Raw genomic sequence first — 27,607 nt, forward strand, 5'->3', positions numbered from 1 at the left:
AAAGTTGCGGCAAGGTAGCTAGTGAGGCTATAGGGAAAGCTATTCTACACTCAGGAGGCCCAAGCTCACTGGTTGAACCCGAACAACTTGAAGCTGGCGGAAAGAACGAATAGGGAGGGGAGGAAGATGAGAAAAGAATTAGAAAAGGGGGCTGGCAAAGTGAAGGATTGTTTGGAACATGGATCGCTAGACAATATTCGGTCGCATTTCTAGGGATTTCTCGCACCTGTGCCATTTCACGTTATGGGGTGAAGCCCACTTGCCAGTCTTTTTCGATATTATGAGTTTACCCTACAGCGTCACTCGTTTAGCAATATATCACTCCTTTATACTTTCTCTGGTCCTTTAGTCTTGCTATGTTAGAGACGCGTCATTTGATTATATTCGCGCTCTTCAGGTCTTCAACATTCTACTCTAACCGAAAAATTCGAGACATCCTAGTATTAGTCGCAGACGACGAGGAGATTTTATCTCTGGATCTTTATGTTATTTCCTAACACTTCTATCTATTTACTATGTGGTGTGGGCGGGTCATTGGCAAAAGGGAACAGTGGTATCCAACTCGACAATTATTTTACAGTAAAAACGGCCCTATCCAACAAAAAAGGAACAAATATACAAGCTTAGGAAGGCGTCAACCTCATGGCCGCCTTCTCTCTCTCTCTCTTAGCCATAGACGTCGGAGCACCAGGATGTATCGCACCAGGATTTTGGCCGCCCCAAAATATGCGGAGGATTCGCAACGCAAGGTTGGTAATTGCTTGGTCCACGTCCACGCCCGATGATGCAAGTAGTCCGAGAGAGACGGAGAGCACAATGCCAACAATGACAACTAGATCAACAATATGGACGAGCCACCACAAGTATTGCTTGCCCAGTGGGCATGTCGCGTACTCGGCACGCCATTCCCAGTTGGCCTCATCAAACCAAATGCTTAGCAACCCAGCGTTTCCGCCAAACTCGCCCATCATGCTGCGGACCGTGATTTCTCTGAGACCAGGAACATCGGGCTGTCCAACTATGGCGTTCTTGGTGGCCTGCCGCCAACGCTTGACTTCCCAGCCTCGTTTTTCCCGATCAGCAATGGTCTGGTTGATGTAATGCCACGTGTCGCAGCCTTCGTGGTCATGCCCATTCAGAATGATGCCGCGCCTGCCGCGCCCGTGGGCCGGAGCGTGGACGTCGCCCGAAATGCCCATGATGCCTTCCAGAAAGCCCTTGCTGGCATCGGCGCTTAGCTGGTTCTGCTCCTTGAGGGAGCCATCGTGACCGTGAAAGTCGAAGAAGGGGTCGTCTACGCAGACACCCTCAGGTTTGTATAGCGGAATGTGGGTCAAGACGAGCGTGAAGTGGCCCTTAAACTCGACAGCAGCAGCCGTGTTGATGACGCTATTGATGAAGGCGTATGTGGCATCCTGATGTTCTGCCGAGGCGGCGGGGGTATCGAGATTCATGTCGTTGAGCACAACGACGCGCAGCTCGGGAAGGAGGCGATTTGAATCGGGGTTATTGGTTGCGTCGTATGCTGTCTCCAACAGAGACGTGTTGGTCAAAGGCAGCTCGAAGCGGAGCTCGTAATTGACCTTGCCAAACGCACGCTCGAATCTTTCAACCCTGTTCTCGTTTATATCTCCCGCATAGCCAATGTCGTGGTTCCCCGCCACATTGATGACGCGGCGCGTCCAGGCTCTCGACTCGTTTGACGCCCCGCCGTCGAGATGGCCCGTCAGATCGTATTCATCGGCCGGGTACGCAGCCAGATGATCAGGGACTCGCTCAGCGCCCCGAAAAACGCGGCTCCAGAAGCGGCTGGCGCGACGGAAAAACTCGGCATCTTCGAGCCACTGGCTTCCAACCAGGTCGCCCAGAACGGTGACGTGGGTTGGGCGCGTCCACCAATGTAATGTACGGTATATATGGGCGAGGTAGAAGTCGTTGCCGAACAGGTCGATACGCTTGCGCACCGACTCGAGTGCATTGAAGACATCTTCGAGCAGAATGTCAACCACGTCGTGCAGGCTGTCCCGAACGCGGTGGCGAAACGACGCATGGCTCGACCGGAACGTCAGACGCCGGACCAGGCTCCTCAAATGCGGAAAGACGCCGAGGTAGTCCGTCGGGATCGAGGTATCGCCTTCGAGCTGGGGATCGCCGAGCGCAAGCAGACGAAACGGCGCATGGCTTCGAAGGGGGTCGGCGAGGGAGGAGAGGGAGGAGAGGGAGGAGTTGTCGGTTGTGTTCGAGAATGGCCAGTGAAGCTTGGCAGTTTCGACAAAAGCAGCCCGACCCGTGTCGGCCGAGCTAATGCCATACTGGTCTGGAGGTAGGGGAAACGCGCAGCCGGCGAAGATAGGGTAGAGATAAAGGGAAATTGTGGCAGCTACCGAAAGCGGGACAAGCAGTCGCAGGCCATTGCGAAGTATCGCAGTTGGGGAATGTTGGGTCATGTAGAAAGCCGCGGCATGTGCGCCTCAAGGTTTCCTGTCGGCGTCGGCACCCGAAAAAAACCCCCCGAGGGAAATGAAGAGAGATTTGCTTGCTGCAGAGGAAAAAGAAGAAAAGAATGGGCGGCGTAAATGGATCGGGAAGTCGTAAAAGCAAGAAAATGACCAAGAGCAAAAAGAAATCCAGAAAAATTCCAAGGCCTCCTGTTTGGCGAAGAAATCCATCCACGGTCAGCAGTCAGATTGTTGGCGAGTTTGCCAGACGCGTTAAAAAGCCAATTGGGGTTTGGACCAGGCCGCTAGGTTGCCTCAGGGGCAGGGGCTGACCCGCTGCACGGACCACCGAGCGGGACCCGCTCAGCCACACCCCGAGGGCAGTCTCATTCGGGTTTGCAACAAACCTTTTCATCCTTAGACTCAACAACCATATACCTAGGTATATGAAAGATCCTCATCATTCTGGCTCAACCAGTCTGATGGTGGCATACACGTCATACAGAAGAGATGAGTGCTGGGGCTATTAATATTTGCATGCCGGATTTGACGCACAACCCTTTGCAGGCTACTGTCCAACTAAGAATTCTGAAGAGACAGCTGGCTGCAATGGGGATGTAAAGTGAGTATCCGCACGGCGTTGGAAAATCTACTTTTTGGTATTAAGATTATTATTGACAACCCCCAAAAAACACATCTCGATGTGCACACATGTTATATACATCGCAAATAAACAGAGCCAAACTACTGAGAGACAGTAGAACAGAATGGTATAATTAAAATGAACTCAGAAGTATTATTCTATGACGTTCTGGCACTTATAACCAACAAAATGTGATAAGAACGCTTGGAATTAGCCACATGCCGAGTCGTTCTGGCGCCGCATATCTCGAAGCCGACGCAGTTACCACTGACGTCGAGATTAGCGATACCAGCCCGGAGGATGATACAATGGATGGCGCAGCCGTTGTAGGTACTGTAGAGTCGGAAGTTGTGTCGATTACTGGGCTGGTCGTTGATGTTCGTGGGGCAAACACGGAGCTTGTCAACGTTCCGCTAATGCCCGTGACGGTAACTATCGCAGTAGCTAGCGGATCTCCGTCTGCATCACAGTAAATGATCAAAAGAACGCCCATCTGAGGAGCAGGTGGAGTGGTGGGGGTCGGGATTGGAGGCACAGCTGTAATGGTCTCTGGAGGGGGCAGCACGGTAGTCGTTGGCGGAATGAGACCACCTGTGACGGTGGGCAGTGCATACGGCGGGTCGAAGAGACCGAACCGGGCGCAAGCGTTACAAGGGTAAGCCCATGACCGGACTTGACTCGGCGCCGCAAGAACAGGGTCGCAGTGCGCATCGACTATGGTGGCAATGGCAGAAGGATCAGCCGTTCGTGGGCAATCGGTGCCCAGATCGCTAAGCGTGAGCTGCCGTGTGATGTTGGATGAACCCTGGGCGATGGTAGACACCTCGTTTAAGTTGAGAGGAAGCATCCAGCTAGCCGTTGAAGGCCCGACCGTCTCACCCTCGGTGTTTATTCCCACGGCCGTGGGAATGAACATGTACACTGACGGCCATGTGCTGTTTCAAACTCATCATTAGCCCGTTATCCCGCCACTCCGTTCCGATGCAGGAATAGAGACTGAAGGAACTGACAATGTATATCCCACATCGTGATCGACATAAGTCGAAGGGTACGTTGCGGGTCTGTCAGTGGGCCAAAAATAGAGGTTGACAGTTTCGACAGAACTACAAGTGGACATTTCAAGGTTAATTAATCATCAAGCGACAGCCAGAAGCGGAAGGCCTTGGGAGAACGTACATGCTACAAGAACTTGGACACGGGTCAACGGTAGTGGAGAAAATGGTGCGCGTGGTAGTGGTATATGTTGTGATTGTCGCCGGGACTGTGGAGGTGGTGGTCTCCGTGTTGGTGATGGTCGTAGAGCTCGTGGCTGTGTTTGTTACCGTCACCCAGCCTTTTTCTGTGTTTGTGATTGTCACTGAGTCTACCTCAGTAGTTGTGGTTGTTGCCGAGTCGGTCTCAGTCACCGAAACGGAGTATAGTAGAGTAGTTGTGATGTCCTCAATGATGTACGTCGAGACGGTGTTGGTTGTGGTGATATTCACAGTACACACGACGTCCACATAGTGACTTATCTTCACAGAGGTGGTGTCATAGACTGTGACATTGGCTGTGCAGACAGGATCAAAGATCGTGGTGCTGATGACTTGGACATCGACTATAGGCAATCGGGAGTTGGTCATTCTTCCTCAGCACCGAAGATATTCAGCAGCCATAACGTACCACCGTTGCGCCGTCCCTTGACTGATTGGACTAGCAGCCCGAATGCTGCTAAAGTTCTCCAAGTCTGCAACATGGCTGCGGATCCCGATTAGCAACGTTGGGGTTAAACGAGCGCAATAATAACGAGTGAAAGAAAACGAGCGATTGAAGCATTGATGAATAGAAGATTGGACAAAAACTCGGGCATCAGCGCAAATGGGTTTGCATTTAATTTCTCTGTAGCTATTGCCACAAAACGTCAACTGCCAGTTCCCCTTTCCTGTTTCTGGTTTCTGCATCTTGTTTTTGGTACTCGTATTCCTTTTCTGGCAATGATGCACTAGGAAGCATGGAAGGAGTAGCAATACCAAATCTTCGAGCCTCTAATTAGTGGTGGCAAGCTTTCCCCAAATGGTCCAAGACACGATGTCACGGTACATGCGCGCGTTCATTGGTCCACGAGGAATGATCAGACCTAAGAATCTAGAAGCAAGACTGCGGGGTGACGTTTACAGGGTGAACGAGAGCAAACCCCATGTCCTATCTCACGTCATAGACTTCCAGGTTATCAGGCAAGCGCAGGAACAGGATCATTGACCAATAACCGCCAACACAACGGGTGAAGTTGATATCATCTTCATTAACAGTCCTCTTCCAGAGTAAAAATGATTATTGTCGATTATTCTATGTTACTTCTTAGCTTGGGACAGAAGCTGGCGTGGGTGGCAGTGCCCGTTCTCTATCCTACCCCGAGCATAAGCCTTAATTGAAGATTAATTATCCGTTTTCTCTGCATGGGTTTTGTGGTTCACCACAAAATGATGTCTCTTGCGATATTATTAGTGATTGCAGTTTCAATCACAATGTCTTCCTCCCAAAACACACAGCCAGGGCCTCTCGTGATTTCCCCAAGTCAATACTTGTAATTCTGCCCATCCACCCGGAGTGCATTTCTGGCGACGTTGCTGACTTGATTTTTAGTGACGGCAATGATGGGCCTTGGAGCAGCTTCGACATTCGCGTCGGTACCCCAGAGCAATACATTAGAACGCTAGTCTCGACGGCCTCCCCGCACTCGTTGGTTCCTTTATCCGAGTTTGCTTGCTCGAGTTCGGTTTTCACAGCTGTCCGTCCAGACTGTGCCGTGTCCAGAGGCAACTTGTTCAATCTCACACAGACCTCAAGCTGGCATGACGTGGGTGTCTACGGAATCAACCAAAATGGGGTCGGTCTCGAAGCAAATTTAGGATACAACCAGACAGCCCAGTTCGGTCTGGAGCACTTGGGAATTGGGCTCGAGGGACCCAGCTTCGACAACCAAAATATCGGCGGCATTGCAACACCCGAGCCATTTTACCTGTAGGGACCAGGATATATTTAGTTCTCTCCTCTATTGACACTAATACTCGAACTTTGCAGTGGCATCTTTGGGCTCAACAACCAACCCATCAATTTTAGCACTTTGGGAAACCACTCGTCGCCTTCATTCCTTACATCACTCAAAGACGAGAAGAAGATACCGAGCCTTAGTTGGAGTTACACGGCTGGTGCAAAGTATCGTAAGCGCATCCCCGGCGAGGCGAACCTCTTACTCGTGGTTGACAGAAATCTTCTCGTCCGCTTAGGCCTCAAGAAAGTCTTGGCCCAGTTAATCTTTTCGGGTTACGACACGTCTCGGTTCAAAGAGAACACCGTCTCATTTACCATGGTAGATGATGTTACTCGGGATCTCGTGGTCGCTCTTCAATCCATTAGCTATAGCGGGTCAACTTCTGCCACGTTGCTCTCCAGTCCCATTGATATCTTCATTGACTCGACAGATCCACACATATGGCTTCCGGCGGATGCTTGCGACGCTTTTGAAGAGGCCTTTGGTCTTAGACTTGACAGCAAGTCTGGATTATATTTGGTAAACGACACACATAGAGCCGCCTTGCTCGACTCGAAGGCGGAAGTGTCCTTTCGGCTTTCAGACGTGAAGTCAGGGGGAGATACAGCGACGATAACCTTCCCTTACGACGCATTTGACCTTACGGCAGACTATCCCCTCGTCGACAACCGCACTTATTATTTTCCCTTACGACGCGCCAACAATCCGGGGCAGTACACACTTGGACGGACGTTCTTGCAGGAAGCGTACGTGAACGAACACACAAACGGCTCACTAGATTGGCTGTGACTAATTAGCAATCTTCTAGCTATTTATCCGCTGACTATGAGCGCAAGACATTCAACGTATCGGCATGCATTTGGGACCAGGGTGCAAAGCAGACCATTATAACCATCCCTTCTACAGAGTTCGAAGACTCTAACCTGACCAGCGTCCAGCCTTCTTCAAACAGGTCCGGCCTAAGCGGCGGGGCCATTGCGGGCATCGTGGCTGCTTCCGTGGTTACTGGAATTCTTGTTATCGCCAGCGTCATCGTGATAATCCTTCGGAAACGGAGGAAGTGGTTGAGCGCTGGCTTCGCAGTGACGGCGCGGGACCCGCCACCTGACGAATCTATGCTCAAGGGTCCGGTCTTTAATTCTCCATCGCGACAAGCATCAACGCCAGAGGGATCAATGCCATTCTCCGCAGATGATATCTCCGCGAACCAGCCAGAATCGACGTCATCAACCGAGCACGCTAGACTCAGCTCAGGGATAGTGGGTATCACTGGTGCGTTGTCTATTGGCGAGCTGGACGGTCACGAAACTCTGATCCGACCAAATAAAGAGCTCGACGGGAATGAGGTGCGAAGACCTCTTCCAACGGTGGCAGAGAGTCCGGGAGGCGTATATGAGCTCCCGGGTAGCGACGCGCCTACGCAGCAAAGGATAGAAGGTCTCGGGGATAAGATAAATAAAGGTACTGCGTCTACGATAAGTTCACTACTATCGCGGGACGGAAGAGAGGAGGAAAGCTATTCTCCTCCATCGCCGCTTACTTCTACGATGGAGAAGAATTAAAGAGTCGTATATATCACCGTATAGCGTATTATAAGTACGAGTTTGCGCAATAAGTGTTTAGCCCACGAGCCGTAACTAACGAGTAGATTTATGAAATTTAAATATAACTAGTAGGAGCTGGCTGGGCCTTTTCTTATCTCATTGCCTCCGAATTTCTCTCTCTTTTCCAGGCTAATCGTCCTAAAGTGGTGCATTGCGATGGTGAGCATAGCCGTTATCATCTCGTTACGAGTTCTATACCTCTCGGATTTATAGGCAACAACTTGAAGGAGAGCAGCTAGTTGTCTCTAGTGGCCGATGCACTTCCCTACTGTTGGATTCACCAGGGTACCGGTACTGGAATCAACAGGGCGTAACTGTACGCCGAAAGCTGGTGATTCAAGTGATGGATTGTAGATGTGTGTTCTTCTCTCTAGCTTTCTGGCAGTGCCAGAAAGCCCCTTCTTACACTACTATTGTGGTGGCGAAGTGGGTGGCGAAGTCTCTATCTAGAACCTTCGAGGCCCTTCTGCTTGACAAATTCCAACACTGGCAGTTTTCTCTTTTGAGGCTGGAAAGCTGCCCTTATATAACTGCCACTATCTACACCCCCGGGATCACTGCTTCCACCCGGGTCTTCCTTACCGGGCGACCCACCCTTCCATACGGAACGTAAGGCTATTACCGTCGATGAACCGTTCTAGGGCCCGGTTCGGTACGGCCTTGGTCAGGGCGTCGGCGGGGTTATCGTCGCCGTGGATCCACCTGACCTCGTGTAGCTCACGGCGCTCGTACGACTGCCGTAGGGCCATAATATCGATCATTAGCCTCTTCTCTTTTGTTGTCCCTAGCTTGACAAGGCATTCGTATAGCGAGTATGAGTCTGTACAGACAACCGTAGGGACGGTTGGTAGATTGAGGTGCGTAGTGACGACTTGAATCGTAGAAGTTAGTGCGTAGGCCATATCCACTCCTGCCACCATACCGTAGACTTCGGAAGCGAGTATACTACGTGTGACTCGCTTGCTCTTAGTACTGGAGAAGTGGATGATATTACCACGAATGGTGAATTGAGTATAGATTGTGGTCTCGTTGGCTAGAATGATCACGAAGCCGAGTTGTGATGTGAGGTCACGGTTATTAGCGAAGGATCCGTCGACGAAGACGAAGAGCTTTGCGTTAGGTAGGTCTAGGGGGATAGATGCTAGGCCTCGGTCTTGGTTATCAACTTGCTACTTAATACGTTGGTTGAGGGCCTTAAAGTCATCTAGCGTAGGCTCTTGGTGTTGCGCTGCGGTTGATAGGTCGAAGCAGGCTTCAGGTTGACAGATGGAAGCGATATACACGCCGCGGGCTCGCTGCTCAACGTATTGTTGCTTGTCGTCAACTGCGTTGTAGTTAATAGGTCGTAGCCTACCGGCCTGGCCTTTCTTCCGTAGGGCGATCGTATCGTTGGTAAGCGTAGCGATCCCTCCGTTGTATGCTAGTGTTCCTTTGAATTCAGGATCTGCTTAGGCTTTGCACTGAATGCGGCCTCTTTTAGTTGTTCTTCCTCAACACGGGAAAAAGCCTTAGTTGACAGGCCGATCGTATCGTCGGTTTGCATCTCGATGCAGGCAAATTCCGGGTTCTCCGTATTGGAAATTAACAAGCAGGGGTCGTACGTAGATGTCATCATCTGGAGCCTCTCTAAGTGATGCTTATGATAGGTAGTCCACCAGTGGGTCCCTGCCTCAGCCAGGCCGTATAACGGCTTGATTACTCGCATTACGGTGCCTTCGGGGTACTGGTCCTGGATCTGCTTAGGTAGGTAGGCTAGGATTTAGCGGTTGAGGTTGGTTCCTGATTGAACGTAGGCCTGCGTAATGTCCCGTAGCCAGATGACCATACTGCGTTGCATGAGCGAAGGAGCCAGTGCCAGTATAAGGCGTTGGCTAGCCCGTTGGATCGTTGGTGACTGGTATAGAATAGACTCCTTACCGTCGTCTGCGTAGCCTTGGATAACGAGGCGGGATTTTTCGTAGGGCGTTGTGGTATTCTTGCCCTTGACTTCGTTAACGATGCGGGACTTGAAGATGCGTAGGCCTTGGTTGTGGCCTTGCTTGACGAATTCGAATACTCCCCGGGCGATTAGACTGTCGATCTCGTATTGGGTAGACTCTTCGAATTGGGATAGATGGATGCCATAGGCAAGTGTAAGGAAACCACCTGCGTGGCCACAACGTACGACCGCCACTAGGGCTACGCACTACCGCTACCAGAGCTACGCACTACCGCCACTAGGGCTACGTACTATCGCCACTAGGGCCACGCACCACCGCCACCAGGGCTACGCAAGGATGACTCATAACCCCTTTAAGTATATTAGACCATGGCCCTCGCATATCTCTTTAGCTTAGGCCAGGTTGAAGTCTCACGCCAATACCAGTCATTGCTCAGCTTACTTGCTTCCATTGTGACCACCTTGATCAGGCGTACCTGCCTTCTCTTACAATACACTTTGCACAGCATTCCAGATTGACTGTGATTATCGTGCGATAAGAGCTTGCCCTTTGTTCATTCTTCATTGTTACTAAACCGACCCAACCTTGCAGAGCCTGTGCTCTCTTACCGACAGACGACCCTAACAGTCGAGCGGTTTGTAATAGTACGGGATCGAGCCAATTGATTAGCCTCCTTATAGCCCGGATTTGAACCCTATTGAGTACGTTTAGAAACTTTTAAAGGACCTGGTGTATGAAATGCATCCTAAATTTAAGGACCTGAAGGATAATGAGGCTGATAGAGTACTCGCCCTTGTGTAGGTTAAGGAGGCGTGGGTAGCTATTAACTAGGGCTTTATTCGAGACCTTTTATAGTTAGTACCACGCCGACGGTATACGAAATATTAAAGCACAGCCTCTGAGCTCCATTTTGATGTATTTATTATCTTCATAGCTAGTAAATTGAGCGCGCAATTGATCGTTGAAGATTGAAGGTCAATTTGGAAAAGTTGGTTGGGTGGCCTGTGCACACAAACTTTTTCAATGGGGGTGTAGTGACATTGATACATTCTCACGAACATGATGTGCGGCCCTCCGAAGAGAACTGGTAAAAGCTAACCACATGTCCAAAAAAAGAAAACACGCAACCACGAACGAAACACGACGTCCGCTTAAGCCTTGAACTCCCTCTTAACCTTGGCCTTCATGGCCGCCTCGGCGCCAGGGAGGTACTTGGACCCTGTTAGGTGGAGTAAGTCAGTATTTGTCTTCATTTCAGAAAGGGGAAAAGGGGGTAGGGTCCACATACAACCGTCAATCTTCTCATTGACAAAGTTCTTGACGGTGCACTGGCCGGCCACGCTCATAGCCTGCTTCTTGATGGCGCCACAGCCGTCGTAAAAGCACTCGGACTTGTCCATGGCCTTCTGAAGGGCGTCTCCCTTCCATCTGTTGTGGGGCACACGTTAGCTAACACTATCCCGAAACAAAAAGAAGAGAGAAAGGAATCACATACCCGAACATGTAATCAGCGTGAGTACCCGCGCCAGTGCCCTCGAAAGACCACATGAAGGGGTTCTTGTCCTTGGCCGGGTCCCAGAGGGAGTTGAACACGGGGGTATCCCACTCAATCTCAAAGGTCACCTGGGGCACACGGACGGGGTGGCTGGCGGGGCAGGTGGGGGCGTTGGTGAAGCCCTCGCTGGTGACGGTGTTGTACATGTGCGACTGGTGGTCGGGGCTGTCGAGGTTCTTGCCGTCCCAGCATCTGTGCCGTACTGTTAGTAAGGTTTCTGGTGAGGAGATGGGGGTTCCCAGGTTCGTTTCCAGAGCGAAAACTGTACTAGATGGACGGAGATTTGATTTGACTTACGGGGCAAAGTGGTGGGTGGTGAAGATGCCGTTGGTGCACTTCCCCTTGGGCCAGTCGGACACAATCGTGCCGCGGTTCTGTCCGGCCATGCACTGGTAGCTGAGGCCAGCGTGCGGCTTGTTGGTGACGGTGGGGCTGCCAACCGTCATGCGGAAACCCTACGAATTTTAACAGTCCGCAAAATGCAAACATGAAATAAATGATATCTCCAGCATCCAAAGGGAAGATGAAAACATCAAACTGAAAAACTTACAGGAGGGAACGCCTTGATAGGCTGCTTCGCCAAATTGTCCTTCGACAGGTCGAATTGGGTGTAGTAGACGGTCAGACCGCCCTGGGCGCCGTTGGAGCCCCCCAAGAGCGGCTGCACCGGCTTCGGCTTGACAATATGGTAGGTGCCGTTCTTGGGGTCCTTGAAGTACATGTGCGCAACCCAGTAGTTGGAAAAATCATCGGCCATCTGGCACGTCGTGCAGGTGGCCCTCTCACCAACATCGCCCAACATGGTGGCGTTGAATGCATTGCCGCCGACGATCATGTGCAGATGTGCGGACGGCAGCGCGCCGGGCTGGGCCGCGGGGTCGAGCCGCTGGGTTGTGAGAGTCGAGCAGGGGAAGCGGAGGCCGGCATATGAGTTGTCGACCAGGAAGGCGGCCAAAATGGCGAGAGCCGAGGTGAAGGTCTTCATCTTGGCAGGGCGGTTCTCGAACAAAGACTTGTGCGGTGACGGTCTCGAGGTTCAGAACTTGAAAAGAATGATTGAAGGCAAGAAAGGAGGCCAAGATGATGGAAAACAGGAATGGAGTGGGGAGGCCCGCATCCGGTTATAATGACAGTCGCTCTCGGCGAGCGCTGCCGAGCGACGCGCCTAGAAGGCTAGAATGCTTTTTGGCGCTTTTATCCACCTGCCGGGTGTTAATGATACACCTTATTTATGTCGTTTATGGAATCGTTCCTATTGGTCCGGGCCCTGCGCCATTTAATCTCTGTTCTAGCAACATACGCAATCAAGGCCTCCCAACTTTATTTTTTTTGGCTTATTGACCCCAGTATATGAGTATATGGGGTCGGCAGGAAGAGAAGGGGGCGAAGAGACACCGGCAGTTATCGTTCCGAAGCATGTTTTGGTCGCTGCATGTTCTAGAAACATCAGAGTAGACAGTTGGGCCGCCCTGTTGCCGCAAATGGGTATAACGGACTCCTACCTTGCTGGTTGACACGGGCGAACCGAGGTAGCCCCGAAAACAGATGTGGCGAATTGGCCTGATGACCAAACACTTACCGCCAACAAGGAGGAATTAGTTAAATATGAAAGCAACCCGGCATCTGCGTCTCGGTTGCCATCTGTTGGGTGCCGAGACATCGACCCAGTGGGCAGGGGTATATGGCTGATGTTGCGTACATCTGCGCCTAGCGGAACTCGTTGCGCCTGTTATTCTGCACTCGGTGTGTAATCGCTTCGGAGAATCTGTCAAGTCTGGTGGTGAGAAGATTTGGTTCCTGGAAACGGCCACGCATGTCAGTCTCCATAGGTAACTTACCTCAGCTGTCGTCCCCGGAAGACTAGGAGTCTGCTTTACCACAACGGATACGCAGTAAGCCCAGTGCACCCAACGGGAGTGTCTGCCTGACGTCACGATGCCGCTACCTTCTCCTCATCCTCGCGCTATTCGGGATGTGGGACTAGGTGCTAGATAGAATTTTTTTGCCTAGCAAATACCCTTAATTGGTATAACGCGAGCACATAGCGGATCTTCAAAATGTATTGTAATTTCTAAAGGATATAGTGTAAATATAGCTCTGCAATAAGACTAATTCAATTAACATAACTATGGTAACGGCGCGCTCTAGAGCACGGCAAGGTCTTGGATATTGCCTCAACTCCTGTAATAACTTTGAACCCGAAGGTCCTTGCTCTTATTCCTGAACCTTATTAGACAACTAGCGTAGTGATTTGGAGAGAAGATGACTGTAATGATTTTGCCGCTCTGGGTTAGGCTATAAAGTAGCACTTATTAGGAGCCTAACCTTCAGGAGTAGATAGGGGCAGGACGTTGGTCATGAACTCCTGCACGTTGTTGAGGAAAACTGTGATGTGACCCTTGAGGTGTTTCGGATACCTCACCCCCTGCCTGTGGCCCTCCGGCAAGCCGTACATGGTGATGAATCCGTAACAAGAGTTCAACGCAATAAGCTTCTCCTTGACTGGCGTTAGAGCTTTCTGGAAACGTCGGGAGGAGCTGCCGTGAGATCTGACCTTGATAAGACCAATCGTCGCATTGTCCTGCTTTAAGGAGACTGGTGTGAGGGCCTGGTCCTCCAGGCCTCCCAGACGCTCTGACTAATCAGACGCCAGTTGGGTGGATCCACCCGACCAGCTAGAGCCCCACCTTGAGACGTCCTGGAAGAATCTCACGAGGGGAGGCTTTTGAGCTTCTTTTCCCTTTTTCCTTTAGTTTAGAATCTTCGTCTATAGCGCCCAATAGAGGAGTTCCGCCCTCATTCCAAGCCGGCCGTGACAGGCGCCACAGAGGGTTGGCGAGAGTTAGCATCAGTAGCTGAGCTCGTACTCAGGACCATGGCATCCTCGATATCGCCCTCGCCCTCGCCCTCGCTCTCGTCGTCAGGCGTCGTAGTAGAGGGGCCAAAGGCATTACTCGCGCGGATAATGTTACGGCCATGACCAGACTGGTTGGCGTATATCGTCTCATAGTCTGACAGAGTAAACCGAGCAGTCCGAAGCCATCCAGCATCCTTATATTGCAAAAGGAAATTATTCCAGACTTCCACAGAGCCTTCCACCATCCTCTCTTCTTCGTTATATTTCGCACCTGACTTGTTAAGGAAGGTCTTGATCGTTCGGAATCGCTTCTTCTCGTTATCGTACTTGTCCCTAATCTTCTCTGCTGACCAGTGGAAGTCTGGAAAGGATTCCTCCATTGTAACAGAGATCCTCTGGAATGCCGGCCGCGTCTCGGTCAACTTGTTGATACGGAACGCTCCAGCGATAGCCTCGTCTCGGAATAACTCGATAATCTTCGCCTGCATTTCGGTTGTGTAGATGATTTTCCTCCGCCTCGTACGCGGGGTCGACGAAGGCGCGTCAGGTGTCGGCTCGGAAGTAGGGCCGTCATCGGAGGCTTGCAGGCCGTCGTCAGAGGGTAGGTCATCGGCTTGAACAACAATAGAGGCCTCAGGAGCAGGAGACTCTACTGCGGTTGCCCTGATGCGGGGTCTTCTGGGCATCTTGACGATAGGTGGGTTGCTGTCGTGGCTGTATTTTGGTCAAAAAATTGCGGGAAGACAGGGCGGAAGTCACACGGGACTATGATTAATTAGGAAAAGCCTAGTTACAGGGGGTTTCGGGGTACATTGGCTGTGTCTCCACTTTAATTATGCACATGGCTCGTATCTTTTCCCAACCGCAACGACACCGCAACGGCGAGCCGATCAGGCCCTGAGTGATGGCTTCTTCGATATCGGTCCCCTCATCGGAGGAGGGTCCTTCCTCTGCGACTGTACTATAGCCAACAATGGATTTTCTCTTTCCACCTCTGACGTGCTGATGGATACGGGAGCAGATGGGTATATATTCATAAGCCCTAAACTCGCTAAGAAAATGGTGAAGCATCTCCAATCAGAACAACTAGACAACTTTCGCAAGAGAGGTGTCTCAGACTACCGCGGCAAGTCCACCCAAGAAATTAGCCAGTTGGTGAGGGGCCATCTCCGGATTCAAGGACGAACGATACACAACGAGTGGATGATCGTCCTAGAGATGAAGCACGACCTCCTTATCGGCAAGAACTGGTTCGCCTACCACAATATCTGGCTCGATTGCGCGGAACGGCGCTTGCTATTCCCTACCGATTGGGAAATCGACCCTAGTCACTGGAAAGACATATCAGTTGGAAGGACGAAACTACTCAAGAGCCAGGACTATCAGGAGGATATGATCAGGAGGCAAGCAGCCATGGATGCCGAAGATAAGAGGCGGCGGGATAGACGGAGCGTTCGAGAAAGGATTGAGGAACTCGAGCGACTCAAGGCTATCCCAGTCGAACCGCCTAAGCCCAAGCCCAAAGCACCCCAACGCGTGTACTTCATTACTGAGAAGAAGCCTACGAGGTCCCTCGCGAGCAACCCAATACGACGACAGCTAGATCGTATGGAGAGGGAAGTCTTTACCCCAGATCCCGATGTCGAGGAGACCGAGAGGAAACAACCTTCTCCCCGACTACCCAAGATCACGATCGCATCTCTATACCCCGAGTCCGACATTAGGGGCCCCTACAAGATGAAAAGGGACGCGATCGGTTGGTATAAGGAGCGTACGCCTGACTTGGCGACAGTGGGAGCCGTATCATTCCTTCGGACGGCCCGCAAGTCGAGGGATTCAATCCACGTTATGTCTTTATACGAGCTAGATTGCTACATTCAAGACCGTAGGGAGCAGCTACTACCCAGGGATGAAGAAGACCTCGCAGAAAAAATCACAACAACCGTCCCGAAGGTCTACCACGATTTCCTAGATGTGTTTAGTAAGGCCGAGTCTGACGTCCGGGCACCACATCGCCCCGGTAAGGCCGACCACCGGATAGAGCTCCTCGAGGGCAAGACACCTGAGAAAGACTTAATTTATAGTCCTCTCTATAAGATGTCATTGGAAGAACTAGAAGCCTGCAGGGTGTATATTACCGAGCACCTACAAAAAGGCTTCATCGAGCCTAGCTCAGCCCCTTGGGCAGCACCTATCCTAATGGCTGAAAAGCCAGGAGGAGGGCTCCGCTTCTGTGTCGACTACCGGCGGCTGAACTCGATTACAAGGAAGGACCGTTATGTTACGATCCTGGTCCAAGTCTGCAGGAGGCGCTGGAAGCCGATTGCTAATTGGGCAGGGCAGGCAGGCGGGCCGGGCCCCGCAGGGGTTCGGTACAGCCAATCAGGTAGCGCTCTGTTCGATTAGGTGCTAAGACCAACAGAGCGGACGGAGCGGGCGCTCTGCGGGGCCTCCGTGCTCTGTGAGCAGAGCACCCGGGGCCCACGGAGCGCAAAGAGAGAACTCTGATTGGTTACATGAATAAGATAAATACGATGACCGTAGCCACGGTCTTAGATAACTCTTGCTTGGTTCTTCAAGCAAGCAATACACATTCACTGCACTCATACACTTTGAGTGGCATTCCGATTTGGCTGTATTACCCGTGCGATAGGAGCTTGCCCTTTGTTCTATCTTCATAATTACAACCCCAGCATTCTGTGGAGCCCGTGCTCCCTTACAGACAGACGACCCTAACAGTCGAGTGGTTTGTAATACGTTATCCTATCCCGTTGATCGACGAAACGCTAGAACGGATAGCGGGTAAGAAGATCTTCACTAAAATCGATATCCGTCAAGCTTTCCACCGAATACGCCTTCACGATGACGATGTCGAACTTACTGCCTTTCAGAGTAGGTATGGCTCCTACCAATATCGTGTCTTACCGTTCGGCCTAACCAACGGTCCGGCCACGTTCCAAAGGTTATTAACGCGGCATTGGTGGACTACCTTGACGTATTCTGTAGCGCGTACCTCGATGATATCTTAATCTTCTCAAACTCGCTAGAAAAACACAAGGAACATGTCAAGAAGATCCTCGCTAAGCTCCGGGAGTGTGGACTCCAGGCCGATATTAAGAAGTGCGAGTTCCATGTTACGGAAACACGCTACTTGGGATTCATTATCGGTAAGGATGGAGTCCGCGTCGACCCGGAGAAAACGGCCGCCGTGAAAGATTGGAAGGAACCTACTACGGTAAAAGGGATCCAGTCCTTCCTAGGGTTCTGCAACTACTTCCGCCGGTTTATCCGAGAATATAGCCGGATCGCTAGGCCACTATCAGACCTTACAAAGAAAAATCAGCCGTACGTCTGGTCTAACCTTTGCCAGGAGGCATTTGAAAAACTCAAGCACTCTCTACTCACTGCGCCACTACTTGGATACTTCGATTTCCACGCGGAGACCCGCATGGAAACAGATGCCTCGAATGGCGTGATCGCAGGAGTGCTCTCTCAGAAAGGAGGGGATGGCGAGTGGCACCTGTTACGATCCTGGCTCAAGTCTGCAGGAGGCGCTGGAAGCCGACTGCTGATTGGGCAGCACTGGCGGGCAGGATGGGCCCCACATGAGCTCGGTGCGGCCAATCAGGCGGCGCTCAGTGCGTTCGGCTGCCAAGACTGGGAAGACCCACTGAGCAGGAAGAACAGCCAATTAGGAAAGTGCTCAGTTACCATTGAGAGCTCAGTCGTCCTTGAAGACTGAGCGCCCCGGAGGCACTGAGCACTGTAAGGGAGAACCCTGATTGGTTGCGCAATTAGATAAATACGATGACCGTACCCACGGTCTTAGATAGTTCTTGCTTGGTTCTTCAAGCAAGCAATACACATTCACTGCACTCATACACTTTGAGTGGCATTCCGATTTGACTGTATTACCCGTGCGATAGGAGCTTGCCCTTTGTTCTATCTTCATAATTACCAACCCCAGCATTCTGTGGAGCCCGTGCTCCCTTACAGACAGACGACCCTAACAGTCGAGTGGTTTGTAATAGCACCCCGTCGCCTATTACTCGGAAACCCTGGAAGGATCAGAACATACTTATCCTATACAAGATAAAGAGTTGATGGCAATCGTGAGGGGGCTAGAGAACTGGAGGACTATGCTGCAAGGTCTCCAAAGCCCATTTCTGGCTATTACGGATCACGAGGCCCTCAAATATTACTCGGAAAAGCGACACCTAGGCCAGCGACAGGCGAACTGGCAGGATAACCTATCTAAGTATAATGTCTTGTTTACCTATAGGCCCGGGAAAGAGAACGTGGCAGCCGACGCTCTCTCCCGTAAAACAGAAGACCTCGTTACACAGAAGGAAAAACGAGAAGTCGAGCGTCACTTAAGGATCTTCAAGCACCTCGAAGGAGGACTAATTAGCGTATTGGCCACGGAAGAAGATCAGAAAGATGACGCTTTACTGGAAAACCCTAGCATCTCCCTCCTAGAGGACGACGAACCTCCACCGCCGATGTCTGGCGTAGACGTTATCGACAAGGTCATTACAGCAAACCGCGAAGACCCCGAGCTAAGTATCTGGAGAGAGAAGGCCCGGCTGGGACTCTCGGGATTCGCCCTCTCAAATACGGGACTCGTCACCTGCCACGGTAAACTCGTGGTTCCAGAAAAAGACAACCTCCGAACACTCCTCCTAAAGGAAATACACGGGCGGATTGTTACCGCGCACCCAGGCCGTAATAAGACCTTCAAACTCCTGAACTATTATTACTGGTGGCCGAAGATGAGAACCTTCTCGGAACAGTACGTGGCTAACTGCATGACCTGTCGCCCAGCACGACACCCACGAGATAAAACCCCGGGACTGTTACACTCTCTACCAATCCCCTTCCGCCCTTGGACATCCCTGGTGATAGACTTCAAGAGCCAGCCTAAGGATAAGTACGGCTTCGACAACATCCTCGTCATAGTCGATCGACTAAGTAAACAACCATGGTGCGTCCCTTGTCATCGGAGCGCTACGGCACGAGACGCGGCCCTGATGTACTACGAGGGACCCTACAGGATCCTCGGCCTCCCTATGGAAGTGGGATCAGATCGGGGGCCGCAATTCACTGCAGATTTCACCGACGAGATGTCTAAGTTACTGGGAATCAAGTGGAAGCTCTTTTCGTCCGGGCCCTCCCAGAGCGCCGGGCAGGCGGAAATTATGAACCAATATATCGATCAACGATTGAGACCCTTCGTCAATCACTACCAAGATAATTGGTCACGAGCTATGCCCGCTATGGACGCAGTGGCAGGATCCGTACCGCATGATAGCACCGGACTCTCTCCTCATGAAGTCCTTATGGGCTTCCCAATGAACCTACCATTCGATTGGAGCGCTAGAACGGCCTTCGACGGACCTGTTACTCATAAGGAGTGCCTGAATCGCCAGGAGGCCCGGGACGTCGCCCGCCGAATCCAGGGATACGTCAACTTCGCTAGAGATACCATGCGCCTCGCGCAGCAAAAGCAAGCAGAGCAGGCCAACCGGCACCGGAGAGAGCCGGATTTCGGCCCCGGAGACTCTGTCTTGATCATTAAAAAGTCATGGTCAACGGACCGCCCTAGCGACAAGCTCGACTACCCGCTTACTCGACGGCACTATAAGATCGAGAAGATGGTGGGGCATTCCTACCAACTGGAGGTGCCCGAGGGATGGAAAGGTACTACCGTATTTCACGCGGATCGGCTAAGGAAGTACCCAAACAATCCCGTGCCGGGACAGGCTGCCGAGAACCCGCCTGGGGAACTATTTAATAACGAAGAAGAGTGGGAAGTAGAGAAAGTTATCACTTCCCGCATAAACCGAGGCGTGCTACAGTACCAGGTCGAGTGGCGTGGCTGGGACCCCGATCCTACCTGGTATGACGCGTCAGGGTTCAAGAACGCACCCTTGAAGCTGGCCGATTTCCACAACCAACACCCAGACAATGCAGGCCCCCCAAAACGATTACAGCAGTGGCGCGAGGCCTGCGAGCGAGACTTGGTAGACCCTCCCCACGACGATGACAATCTGGCAGTAGAAGCAGGGAGAGTGCGAACAAGCCGAGCAACGAAGAGGAAGTGAAAGAGGCTTATCCACAATTTTTTTTGTTTTTATATTTCCTTTTCGGGCTCGAGGGCGAGCCCCTATCGGAAAGGGGGGGGTGATGTCACGGTCGGCGCCCAGCTGCACCGAACCCCGCCATGACGCTACCCGGCACTATCCCAAATCGGGACTAGGGCCCTGGTGGGGCGCGAACTCTATTGGTCCGTGCATGATTGGCACAACCACCACTTCCCCGCGCCCGGGATCACACCTTTGTAGAATTTCTTCCTTTCTTTTCCTTATCTTAGAATCCTTAGACAATGGTATAGCAATACTAGCGACTTTCTTCCTAGCTGCTGTTGACCGCCGTCACAGTAGGTTCCAGCACCTTCTAGGCCATTCCATCTGACACAAACTCGCCTCCGTCACATCATATGTGACGTCAAGAGAATTGAACCTGTTGATCTTGCCTTCTTAAAGAAAACTACGTGAGTCATCTCGATATCAATGGAAAACAATAGAATTTCTATAGTTTCTATAAAGCAACCCATCCTCCCGGACCCTTCTGGTGTCAAGCTAGGAAAAAGAAATAAAGAGGATGAAGTAGAGATGGCTAAAAAGTACTGTACTAAACATCTTGGGAAAAGCCAATTGTAAAGACTTGTCCAGATGAACAGCCGATAGACATCATCCGCCCGTGGACGTCAGAACAAACCGGGCGGTATTCTGGTGATAGCCATATTACATTCCGGCCATTACAATTAATCCAAGTTTGGTCGTGCCCCCAACTATATCTATTACTCGCTAGATTATCTTCCGAGAGGGTGAATGACCGAACTGAATCGCTGTGGCCTTCTAGCGTTTGCAGGCATTGCCCTGAGGCGGGATCCCAGATCTTGATGGTTCTGTCGACTGAAACCGATACGAGCTGCTGGCCATCTGGTGAGAAGTCAACTGAATAAACTGAATGGCTGTGGCCTTCTAGCGTTTGCAGGCATTGCCCTGAGGCGGGATCCCAGATCTTGATGGTTTCGCGTGAACCCGATGCGAGTTGCTGGCCATCTGGTGAGAAGGCAACTAAATTAACCCAGGGTCTGTGGCCTTCTAGCGTTTGCAGGCATTGCCCTGAGGCGGGATCCCAGATCTTGATGGTTCGGTCGCGTGAACCCGATGCGAGCTGCTGGCCATCTGGTGAGAAGGCAACTAAATCAACTAAGGATCTGTGGCCTTCTAGCGTTTGCAGGCATTGCCCTGAGGCGGGATCCCAGATCTTGATGGTTTCGCCTGAACCCGATGCGAGTTGCTGGCCATCTGGTGAGAAGGCAACTAAATTAACTAAGGATCTGTGGCCTTCTAGCGTTTGCAGGCATTGCCCTGAGGCGGGATCCCAGATCTTGATGGTTTTGTCGTATGAACCCGATGCGAGCTGCTGGCCATCTGGTGAGAAGGCAACTGAACCAACTGAATGGCTGTGGCCTTCTAGCGTTTGCAGGCATTGCCCTGAGGCGGGATCCCAGATCTTGATGGTATCGTCGTATGAACCCGATGCGAGCTGCTGGCCATCTGGTGAGAAGGCAACTGAATTAACTAAGGATCTGTGGCCTTCTAGCGTTTGCAGGCATTGCCCTGAGGCGGGATCCCAGATCTTGATGGTATCGTCGTATGAACCCGATGCGAGCTGCTGGCCATCTGGTGAGAAGGCAACTGAACCAACCTCGCCGCTGTGGCCTTCTAGCGTTTGCAGGCATTGCCCTGAGGCGGGATCCCAGATCTTGATGGTATTGTCGTATGAACCCGATGCGAGCTGCTGGCCATCTGGTGAGAAGGCAACTAAATAAACTGAATGGCTGTGGCCTTCTAGCGTTTGCAGGCATTGCCCTGAGGCGGGATCCCAGATCTTGATGGTTCGGTCGCGTGAACCCGATGCGAGCTGCTGGCCATCTGGTGAGAAGGCAACTGACTGAACTGAGTAGCTGTGGCCTTCTAGCGTTTGCGGGCATTGCCCTGAGGCGGGATCCCAGATCTTGATGGTATGGTCCTCTGAACCCGATGCGAGCTGCTGGCCATCTGGTGAGAAGGCAACTGACTGAACTGAGTCGCTGTGGCCTTCTAGCGTTTGCAGGCATTGCCCTGAGGCGGGATCCCAGATCTTGATGGTATGGTCCTCTGAACCCGATGCGAGCTGCTGGCCATCTGGTGAGAAGGCAACTGACTGAACTGAGCCGCTGTGGCCTTCTAGCGTTTGCAGGCATGCATTCCAGTCCGCTTCTACTATTGGCTTCGTACTGATCCAGCTAGGTTCTTCCGCCTTAAATTTCTTTTTCACTAGACTGGAAGCTGGTGCAAATATGAGGGCTGATATGTACGCTTGGAGAGGAGCTTGCTCGATTATCCATCTGTTGGAGAGAGCGAACCGATGTGCATCTCGAACAAAAGCCGTTAGCTGCCTCTGATCAGCATGTTCCTGCATCTCTATTAGTATAGTTCTCTGACGGTAGTAAGTTATACATACGAGTAGGAGCTTAAGCTGTCTTATGGCAATGACACCCTCCGACATAGCTTGGAGTAAGCTAAGAGCTTCGAGCCAGTAAAGGTACTTCTGCTCAAGGAAGGTCTGGATTGCATCCAGTATGTCGTTTTGCGGCACATCCTTATCGGAAATTGAGTTGTAGAAATGGTCAACCCAGAAAACGCACGAGTACCGTACTGTAGCCAGTGGGTCTGGAGATGGCGTTTGAACCCCGTCGATTAGAAACCCCGGTTCCTTCAAGCCGTATATATCGCGCTTCAAGACCGCAGACATCGCATTGAGCGATCGTGAGAAGATGATTTGGTTGACATGTTCTATCCCATGAGGGAAGACCCAGTTGAATGCCTTTCGAGATGCCTCCTTATTAGGCCTGCCGAGTAGAAAATCCTGGGCAGATTGGTGGACAAAATAGATGATCCCTTCTCGAAGGGTCAAGAATGAACCGCAGAGCCTGATAATCGTTTTTAACGGCTCTAAATCATCTACAACGTAGTCTGGTATTTCGTTCAGGATAGACTCCAGATCATCAGAACCGTCGTCCGGCATCTCGATGAGAGTAGAGTCCAGAACATCCGAACTGTCAACCGGCATCTCGGTAAAAGCAGTGAGTTCCTGAAGGCTGATGGGACGGCGAACAATCGTGATGATGGCCAGAATCTGTTTGCAGAGGTCTGCATCTTGGGAGGAACGAATTTGTTCTATCATCCGCGCATAGAGAGCATCCAAACTCGAGGGAAATGAGCGTAATTTTGTCAAGGTATGCCACTTCTTAACCTTCGGGTTGGCAAGTTCTTGGCAGACCAACGCCACCCAGAGGAATGTACCGTTCGCATGAGAAGAAAGATGTGCATGCACAAGCCTTTTTGTTTTCTTGTCGTAGTGTTTCTTATCCGATAGGTCTCGGACTTTGTAGCGGATATATGCGCTGACGGCAGTATTAAGGGACTCGGCGTTCAGCTCGAGGCTGAGCTTGTAATTTTGAGCGACGCCAACTAATTGCTCCTCAATATGAGGTAAGTTGCGACTAGAGACAACCCATTTGACGCGGGAAGATGATATCTGGGTGACTAGTTTGAGAAGTTCCGGCAAGCCAGTGGCGCACTCGTCAAGTGCGTCAATGACTAGGTAAGTTTGCTTCAAGTTCGGGTCTTGTAACAGCTGCCGGAAAACCTTCGATAAAACTACCCATGCCATTGCGTCGTCAGAAGCGTATGTATTCTCTGGCAAATGTAAGAGGAACCGGGGTTGCCGCCGAGCAAGGAGGTAAATCAGCCCTCGTAGCACGGCAACTGCGCTATTGATGCGCAAGTCGGTAGCTTGACAGAAGAAATATGCCAAGTTGCCACCGTTAGTAGTGATGGGTTGCTCTAGCTCGTTGATGATGCCACAGAGCAACATGGTCTTGCCTTTGCCAGGGTCGCCCTTGATCCAGAGCAGGCGGGACTCTGGAGAGTCGCGCCATCGGTTAAAGTCGGAGTTGTCGAAGACCCAGCGGTAAGCGTCAACCAGCAGGCCACCTTTTTCTAACTCAATGCGCTCCTTCTCGTCACGCGGGTCCCGCGGGTCTGTGGGCCATAACTTTGCCAAGCAGAGGTAATCCTCATTGATCTTGTCTCGTAGCCGCTTCAGTGCCTTCTGCAATCCTTCGCCGTAGATAACCGGTATGTGTACGTCAAAGATGCCGAATAAAGCGTACACCTTATCTTCCTCATACTTTGTGTCTCGCTTGTCCATCCACGTCATTCGTTCAGGGACACTGAAATCAGACAGAGGGCTTCCCTGGAGAGCTTTCAGAGGGATCCCAGTTATGGCGTGTAGTTCTTCTTCCAATGACTTCTTGTCTCCCAGGCGCTCGCGCTCCTTAGAGTAGAACTCAATGATGGTTGGAGCAATAAGCTCTTGCAGTGTCCATCCACGGGTGAACCATCTGCATTTCTGAAAAGCCAGTTCCAAGCTACCGTTACTGTTGGCACTATGCTCTTTGGCTGGGACGTCCGCGAGATAGACATAGCATTTGGCTGCTTCACGGTACCAGCGAAACATGGAGTTGAGAGCGTGCTCAAGCTCGACTTTGTCGGACTTGTTGATGCAGCACGTGTCAACCCAAAAGTATTTGAGCCCATCGAGCCAAGCTTGATCTCCGCAGAACTGCATCTTAGCATAGCCTGCTTTTTTCTTGGCTGTACCGTCCGCCATGTCTTCGAAGGAGACCTCCTCGTCGCCCCATGTGTGTGAAAGGATCGCGTAACGGGGGATCTCGGGGATCGCGTCATTCGGAATCGGGTTCGTTAAGTGGAGCTCGCCGGTATCGCCTCTTTCTAGGAGCCGCATCTTGCAAGGTTATCGGTTTCGGCTCGCAGCATGTATTTGTACGGTGCTCAAAGGATACGCAAACGGAAGGCTTCAAGGTCGTGGATCTATAGGTACAACGCATCAGTAGCTCAGCTTTATTCATCCTAAAGGCAAGAAATACCACCTACCATTGGCAGCCAAGGCGCGCAGTATACATCACAGTGGTCCCGATCGTACTTTGGCCCGTGATGTGATTGTTGTGGCCGACGTTGGGCTCGACGCGTTTCGCTGTCACTGCCTGTCAGAATCCCCAACCCCGCATGTCAGGCATTTTGGTGGCGTTTGCGCCTGACGGCTGGCGCCAACTGCGCGTGTCAAAGCATCGTGATTGGTATCTGTTTTGCTGGTGGGCTTAGCCACCTCCCTCCTCAAGATGAATGACAATGTGAAAAATGCCCTTTGAGGGCGATTGAGAAAAAGGAGACACGAAGGCAAACTGTACTTGGCAATGGGAAATACTAAGTTTGCAAGTAACGTGTGTGATAAGCGAGATGAACAGACAAGCGGGTTGAACACTTTTGACGCGACGCGCCTCCTCTCTACAAAACACCAAATTCCTCAACAAACTCAAATGTCTCTTCCTTCATACGAAGCTAGGGTGAATTTGGCCCTCAGGGCTATTCAAAACGACCCAAAACTCAGTATTCGAGCTGCAGCAACAACATATCAAGTCACGGTAAATACTATACGCAACCGACGCGACGGCAAACCTGCACGACGTGATACTCCAGCCAATTCGCGTAAGCTTACGGATTTGGAAGAGAAAACGATTGTTCAGTACATCATTGAGCTATGTGCGCGCGCATTTCATCCCCGGCTTTCGTACGTAGAAGATATGGCCAATCGATTGCTACGCGAACGCGACGCGCCCTCTGTCGGTACACGCTGGGCTCACAACTTCGTCAAGCGCCAGCCAGAACTTCGGACGCGTTTTACGCGTAAATACGACTACCAGAGGGCCAAATGCGAAGATCCAAAAGTTATTCGCGAGTGGTTTGCGCTTGTGCACAACACGAAGGCCAAGTACGGTATCCTTGACGAAGATTTGTACAATTTCGACGAGACCGGCTTTATGATGGGCATTATCATCCCCGCTATGGTAGTTACTACCTCTGATGGCCGTGGTAGGGCTAAGCAAGCCCAGCCTGGTAATCGAGAGTGGGCTACAGTCATCCAAGGAGTGAATGCTCTAGGCTGGACTATCCCACCATTCATTATCTTAGCTGGGCAATATCACCTTGCTAACTGGTATCAAGAGTGCAACCTTCCGGGTACCTGGCGTATCGCAACAACCGACAATGGCTGGACTACTAATGAGAAAGGCATGGATTGGATTCGGCACTTCGATTTTCACACAGCATCTCGTACGAAGGGAATATACCGACTGTTAATTCTCGACGGCCACGATAGCCACCACTCCGAAGAATTCGAGACTTACTGCCGGGAGCACAACATCATCACACTCTGTATGCCTCCGCACTCTTCACACCTACTTCAGCCATTGGATGTTGGTTGCTTTGGGCCGTTGAAGAAGGCGTACGGCTGTCAGATTGAGCAGCTGATGCGGATGAACATCACACATATTAGCAAGCTGGAGTTTCTTTGTGGGTTTAGAGAGGCGTTTTTTGCTTCGGTTACGGAAAGGAATATCCAGGGGGGGTTTGCTGGAGCCGGCCTTGTGCCGTACGATCCAGAGAGGGTGATATCCAAGCTGGATGTGCGTATTCGGACTCCAACACCCCCAGCTACAAGCCCAACTACATCGCTACCTTGGGTCTCCCAAACGCCACAAAACCCGAGAGAGGCTGCCTCACAGTCAGCGTTCATCAAAACTCGAATTTCCAACCATCAGGGCAGCTCTCCAACACCAATGCTGACTGCTGTGGATCGATTAGCTAAAGGTACGATGGCTATGATGCACGAGGTGGCTCTTTTGCGTACAGAGGTCTCAGCACTTCGGAAGGCTAATGAGGGGCTTAGTAAGCGACGGAGAGCCAAGAAAACACGTGTTCGGCTTGGAGGATCACTTACTGTACAAGAGGCACAGGATCTACTGGATCAGAAGGCTGTGGGTGGGCAGTTGGTCCAGGAAACACGACAAAATGGTGGTGGTGCAGGGGGGTCTCGTACGAAGATTCGATGCTGTGGCGTATGCGGCAAGCCTGGCCATAATGCACGTACGTGCAAGGAGGCTGCAGAATCGTCTGATTCATCTGTTTCCGATTCATTTATTGTTATTTCCTAGTGTTGTGGTTGTGTAATTGAGGGTAGTTGTGGTGAGGTTGTGGAAATTGTTCAACTCGCTTGTCTGTTCATCTCGCTGGCTATTATGCCACACCCAGTTCGAGTCGAACTGCTTGATGCGCGCCCGCTGATTGGTCGCCCAAAACCCGTGCACGGACGAATTTGAGTCGAACTGGTTCAAGATTTGCTGTCAACCAGTTCGACTTTTTCACCGGAAAAACGACGGGCAAAATCCGCTGCACGCACGTAGAATGACTAAACCAAGCATGCCGATCTCGAATCCGCCGTCTATTTGCCCCGTAGATGTATGGTTGGTCGTGCATTGACGATTTAGGTCAGAAGGTGTGT

The 27,607-nt window shown here is 51.4% G+C and overlaps 7 protein-coding genes across 7 annotated transcripts; 2 read left to right on the forward strand and 5 right to left on the reverse strand.

Moving 5' to 3' along the window:
* Window positions 1-459: 459 nt before the first annotated feature.
* Window positions 460-2,687, reverse strand: B0T26DRAFT_691365 (uncharacterized protein). Its single transcript, XM_060441126.1, has one exon. The coding sequence runs from the start codon at window positions 2,445-2,447 to the stop codon at window positions 624-626; it is 1,824 nt and encodes a 607-aa protein (XP_060304170.1). The 5' UTR covers window positions 2,448-2,687; the 3' UTR covers window positions 460-623.
* An 838-nt stretch (window positions 2,688-3,525) lies between these two features.
* B0T26DRAFT_671452 (uncharacterized protein) lies at window positions 3,526-4,816 on the reverse strand (the record flags this gene model as incomplete). The annotated part of the gene is made up of 5 exons (XM_060439326.1): window positions 3,526-3,540; window positions 3,617-4,016; window positions 4,092-4,184; window positions 4,258-4,678; window positions 4,744-4,816. The coding sequence occupies 5 exons, from the start codon at window positions 4,814-4,816 to the stop codon at window positions 3,526-3,528; spliced, it is 1,002 nt and encodes a 333-aa protein (XP_060304171.1).
* Window positions 4,817-5,516: 700 nt separating this feature from the next.
* B0T26DRAFT_632481 (aspartic peptidase domain-containing protein) lies at window positions 5,517-7,173 on the forward strand (the record flags this gene model as incomplete). The annotated part of the gene is made up of 5 exons (XM_060436448.1): window positions 5,517-5,644; window positions 5,704-6,081; window positions 6,142-6,281; window positions 6,348-6,858; window positions 6,921-7,173. Coding segments are annotated over 5 exons (1,410 nt in total), but the record flags the coding sequence as incomplete, so codon positions are not given.
* A 3,475-nt stretch (window positions 7,174-10,648) lies between these two features.
* B0T26DRAFT_763535 (uncharacterized protein) lies at window positions 10,649-12,196 on the reverse strand (the record flags this gene model as incomplete). Its single annotated transcript, XM_060446424.1, has 5 exons — window positions 10,649-10,875; window positions 10,945-11,084; window positions 11,152-11,403; window positions 11,509-11,666; window positions 11,762-12,196. 5 exons carry the CDS (start codon window positions 12,194-12,196, stop codon window positions 10,808-10,810), a joined length of 1,053 nt encoding a protein of 350 aa, XP_060304173.1. The 3' UTR covers window positions 10,649-10,807.
* A 1,098-nt stretch (window positions 12,197-13,294) lies between these two features.
* Window positions 13,295-13,895, reverse strand: B0T26DRAFT_691372 (uncharacterized protein; the record flags this gene model as incomplete). Its single annotated transcript, XM_060441127.1, has 3 exons — window positions 13,766-13,895; window positions 13,537-13,708; window positions 13,295-13,431 (listed from the first exon to the last, which is right to left on the reverse strand). Coding segments are annotated over exons 2-3 (233 nt in total), but the record flags the coding sequence as incomplete, so codon positions are not given.
* A 1,046-nt stretch (window positions 13,896-14,941) lies between these two features.
* Window positions 14,942-16,131, forward strand: B0T26DRAFT_816943 (uncharacterized protein; the record flags this gene model as incomplete). The annotated part of the gene is made up of 1 exon (XM_060447387.1): window positions 14,942-16,131. A coding segment is annotated over exon 1 (1,056 nt), but the record flags the coding sequence as incomplete, so codon positions are not given.
* Window positions 16,132-23,519: 7,388 nt separating this feature from the next.
* Window positions 23,520-24,994, reverse strand: B0T26DRAFT_798898 (uncharacterized protein; the record flags this gene model as incomplete). Its single annotated transcript, XM_060446959.1, has 2 exons — window positions 23,520-23,957; window positions 24,010-24,994. 2 exons carry the CDS (start codon window positions 24,992-24,994, stop codon window positions 23,932-23,934), a joined length of 1,011 nt encoding a protein of 336 aa, XP_060304176.1. The 3' UTR covers window positions 23,520-23,931.
* Window positions 24,995-27,607: the final 2,613 nt, after the last annotated feature.

Source organism: Lasiosphaeria miniovina, assembly GCF_030549165.1.
Source record: "Lasiosphaeria miniovina strain SMH2392-1A chromosome Unknown B0T26scaffold_1, whole genome shotgun sequence".
NCBI classification, from domain to species: Eukaryota; Fungi; Ascomycota; class Sordariomycetes; order Sordariales; family Lasiosphaeriaceae; genus Lasiosphaeria; species Lasiosphaeria miniovina.